This window comes from Neophocaena asiaeorientalis, unplaced genomic scaffold, assembly GCF_003031525.2.
Source record: "Neophocaena asiaeorientalis asiaeorientalis breed wild unplaced genomic scaffold, Neophocaena_asiaeorientalis_V1.1 scaffold129, whole genome shotgun sequence".
Classification (NCBI taxonomy): domain Eukaryota; kingdom Metazoa; phylum Chordata; class Mammalia; order Artiodactyla; family Phocoenidae; genus Neophocaena; species Neophocaena asiaeorientalis.
In genome coordinates, this window is record NW_020172446.1 from 8,349,463 (window position 1) to 8,353,770 (window position 4,308).

At 58.5% G+C, this 4,308-nt stretch overlaps 1 protein-coding gene across 12 annotated transcripts in view; it reads left to right on the plus strand.

Annotated features, from left to right (window-relative positions):
* The window catches only part of SPNS2 (SPNS lysolipid transporter 2, sphingosine-1-phosphate), an 89,772-nt gene that overhangs the window by 33,927 nt on the left and 51,537 nt on the right, over nt 1–4,308 (plus strand). For all 12 annotated transcript variants that reach the window (XR_003002037.1, XR_003002045.1, XR_003002041.1 and 9 more), the window contains one exon: nt 2,588–2,653. Coding sequence is in view for 6 of the 12 variants with exons in the window: in XM_024736235.1 (XP_024592003.1) it covers nt 2,588–2,653 (66 nt within the window). In the remaining 6 variants the exon portion in view is untranslated. The remainder of the gene's footprint in view (nt 1–2,587; nt 2,654–4,308) is intronic.

The following is a 4,308-nucleotide window of genomic DNA, read 5'->3' on the forward strand; positions in this document are numbered from 1 at the left end:
TGCGAAATTTAAAAAAAAAAATGTAAAAAAAAAAAAAAAAAAAAAAAAAAAAGCAGAAGCTGTTGGTGGTGGAGGGGGTTGCCGGGGCGCTGGGCCACCCTATCGTAGTAGCGTTGGGGAAACCAAGGCCCAGAGTGTGGTGACTGCCAAGGGTGGCCCCACATGGCCAGTTCACACCTCTTTGATGGGGTGTCCCTCCTTGAGCCCAGGCAGCCGCCTCAGGAGACTGTAATTACGGGATTAGGAGATGGCCTCTCCCCAGCTGGGCCTTTCGCTCCTCAAAGCCTCTGCGTGGAGGCGGGGATTTGGTGGCTTGGGGTGGGTTTCCAGGTGTGTCTGAGGAAACCTGGCATCCTCAGGCAGCTTGTTCAGCCTGAAAGGGCCCGTTGTGGCTGCAGCCTCCCTCCGATCGGCCCTATTTTGGGGTCAGGATCCACCCTGCTTCAGCTGGAGGAAGGAAAAGGTGTATCTCAGCATGTCCCGTGGGTGTGGGCAGCAGCGGGGAGACCGCAGCACCCGCAGAGAGCAGGCTTCGTGTGGCTGGCCCCCCGGCTATGGAGGGTAGGATGCCTTTGAGCTGGAAGTGGGAGGAGGGCAGTGGCCTGGCAGTCCTGGTGGATGTGGGAGTCGAGGGAAGGATGGGTGTGAGCTGCCCTCACGTTGGTCCCAGGAGGCCGGGTTGGCAGACCCTGTGGGGCTGGAATGCGGGTCTGCAGCCTGCCTGGGCCCCGCCTAAGGCTTGCCAGCTGGCCACTTCCTGATTCCCACTCCTGTGGGTGCCCAGCCCCGGGCCCAGAGGGAGGCCCCGCCCTGCCTTCAAGCGTTCCTCAGTCTGTGGAGGGCCAAGGACTAGTGAGACTGGGAGAAGACACCCGCTGCTTCCCCTTCCCAGTGGGTCCTGCTGTCTCTCTGCAGCCCCGGGCCACACTCCTGCCCGCCCGGCCTCGTGGGTGCCTTCCAGCCTCCTCGCCTCTGCTCACTACGGTTCTCTGCCTGGCACGGCCTCGGGGCTCTTCCAGACCCATGCTGATGCTGCCCATCCTTCGGGGCTCTGCTCAATGCCATCTCCACCTGGAAGCCCTCCGCATCCTGGGCTTTCCTCTGACTTCCCTCTTGCCAGCCTCGCCCAGCACTATGGTCTCTGGGACCTCTTGGAGTCTCCCCCCGACCTCACCGCTAGCTTCCTGCCCCTCACCTTGCCGCAGGGGAGAGGGGCTCACCAGAAAGTGACTTGATGTGTGACCGTGGGCCTGAGTCTTCTCATTTGTGGAGTGGATGTAATGATACGTGTCTTATGAGGTGGCTGAGAGTTGGATGGGTGACAAAAGTGGACACGACTGGCGTGCACTCAGTGTGCAGGCAGTGGGCCTTTGGTTCCGCGGTCCTGGGTGCTTGTAGGCCTTTGGGATCCAGAGCCTGGGCTGCCCCAGGCACAGCCCCGTGACTCCAGGAATGACTAATTCCACTCCAGCAATAAGCCCTTAGAGGCTCTGAGAAATGAGACTTTTCCCCTCCTCTTGCTGCTTCATTAAACTCTTCTTGAGTGAGTGGAATGAGGATTGTCCTAATCCTTTGGCACGAGGTAGGGGGTTCAGGGAGCTGGGAGAGACAGGTACACAGCGGCCTCCAGATGGCGAGGCGGAGGGTGGGCACACAAGGTTATCCCAGCCCCACAGGTGCCTGGGGTGGGGGTGGGCACTGGACGGGGGCCGGAAGCCTCGTGTTTCAGGATGGCTTTGCCCTGGGCCAGCTGGCAACCTCAGACAAGCCCTGGCTCTGACCCGGGCACAGTTTACTGTCTCAGCCTTGCTCACCTCCCTGTGCTGCTCTCGGGGTCTGGGAAGGGGAAGGCCTAGGAGGGGCTCTTGATAGGAGGCCTGGACTGGGCAGTCTGGCTGGCATGCAGTAGGCACCTCCTTAGTGTACACAGGCCTTAGGGGAACAAAGGGGAGGGTGGGCAAGTCCTGGACCTTTCTCCTCTGTTTCCCCACCTTTATTTATTTATTTATTTAAAAAATATTTTATTTACTTATTTATTATTTATTTATTTTGGATGTGCCGGGTCTTAGTTGCGGCACATGGGGTCTTTAGTTGCAGCGTGTGGACTTGTTAGTCGCAGCATGTGGACTCTTCATTGCAGCACGCATGCAGGATCTAGTTCCCCGACCAGGGATTGAACCTGGGCCCCCTGCATTGGGAGCACGGAGTCTTACCCACTGGACCACCAGGGAAGTGCCTGTTTCTGCACCTTTAAACGTGGCCTGGGAGTCCTGGCTGCCTCCCTGGGTGACCTCAGTGGCTAGACCCTGGGGGCCGTCCATCAGGGGGAGTACTCTTCCCAGGCCCGGGCCCTGGCACTCCTCTCTGGGTCACGGCTGCCAGTCTGCCCAGATGGGAATGTCTACCCACTCTGGAGGCTGTCGCAGCTGGGAAAACAGTTGCAAACCTCACCCACCCCAGTAGGTCTCGATGGGTCCTTCCTCTGGGCAGCCTCAGTCTCCTTCTCCACAGGTGGGAAGAAACAGCGTGGGGAGGGGCTGGTGACTGAGATCCAGGAAGCCTCATCCTGGCCACCCTTTGTTCACAGGTGTTCCTGGCCCTCGGGGAGCTGCTCCTGTCCTGCAACTGGGCCGTGGTTGCTGACATCCTGCTGGTAGGTGTGAGAGTTGGAACGGAGGGCTGGTCCTGGGGCCTCTCGAGCAGGGGCAGCTGGAGTCTGTCCTGCTCAGGGCTGGACTTCTGCTGTTGAGTGGCCTAGAGGCCAGGAGGGGCTTCAGAGACCATGGGGTAGGGGACCAAGGTCAATGAACAGTCACCTTGGACCAGGGGCCTCCCTGACAGTCTCAGACATATCCTTTGACCATCACTCCCATTTTGTAGATGAGCAGATGGAGGCTCAGAGAGGGCAGGTGCCTGAACCAAGGTCACACAGCCTGCAGAGGCACTGAGCCAAGACTGTGGCCCGGGTTTTTTTTTTTTTTTTTTTTTTTGCGGTACATGGGCCTCTCACTGCTGCGGCCTCTCCTGCAGCGGAGCACAGATTCCAGACGAGCAGGCCCAGCGGCCATGGCTCACGGGCCCAGCTGCTCCACGGCACGCGGGACATGGGTGTGCAGACATGGATGCTGGACTTCAGGGCCACAGAGCCCAGGTGGGTCCAGGCCACCCCAGCTCCCATATCATGGGCTGCAAGGCAAGGGGCCGGCTCAGGCTATAATGAGGGCTGATGCTATCCTGACCCCATGACTGCTAGGTCCAGAGTCTAGCAAGACCCTCCCTGAGCCTCACACTCTCTGTCCAGCCTCCCTGCCTCCTTCTAGGAGATGTGCAGGGAAACTTTTTGAACACTGAAGGGCTGTGCCCTTGTGGATTACACAGGGTCCCAGACCTAGGGACACCCCAAGAGCCCTCCTCCTGCCTCCTGGTAGTCCAGGGCTGGGTGGGCATGAGGGAACCAGAGCAGCTTGCCGTCGGCTGAGAGCTGTCCTGAAGGGGGTCTAGTGCAGGGGCACGAACCTGGATTCAGGAAACAGACCTAGGATTCAGCCCTGCTTCTGCCACCTACTAGCTGTGTGTGACCTAGGCAAGTCACTTTGTGTCGCCGAGCCTCAGATTCCCTGTGTGGAAAATGGAGATGAAAATACCTCCTGGATTATTGTGAGGGTGAAATGAGATTATCCATGTAAAGCTTTTGCCCTGTTCCTGGCACAGAGAATGCTGGCTGGGATTCTGACAGAAAGTCAGTGGTTCCTACTTTCTCATCTTCCATCTCCCAGCGAAATCCTGGCATCCTGGGATCTGAGTTTGAAAGGGCTGTGGGGAAGTGTAGTCATTTAATTAGCCAACAAAACCTGCTTGAATACTGCTGTGGATGGGAGGCTCACTCTCTATCTAGATGCTCTGGCCCTCTTCTTGGCCCAGGCTCAGCCGATGTAGACAGGGATGTCCTGTCTTTGACTCCTGGGTGGGTGTATCAGCTGCAGGGCTGGCGGGTCTTCTCTTTTCCTCCTTCCAGGCAGGAGACTTGGGCTCCATCCCAGACTCAGCCATAGACCTGCTGAATGGCCTTGGGCCTCAGTTTCCTTGTCTATAAAAAGGGGTAATCATGGGCTTCCCTGGTGGCGCAGTGGTTGACAGTCCGCCTGCCGATGCAGGGGACGCGGGTTCGTGCCCCGGTCCGGGAAGATCCCACATGCCGTGGAGCTGCTGGGCCCGTGAGCCATGGCCGCTGAGCCTATGCGTCCGGAGCCTGTGCTCTGCAAGGGGAGAGGCCACAGCAGTGAGAGGCCCGCGTGCCGCAAAAAAAAA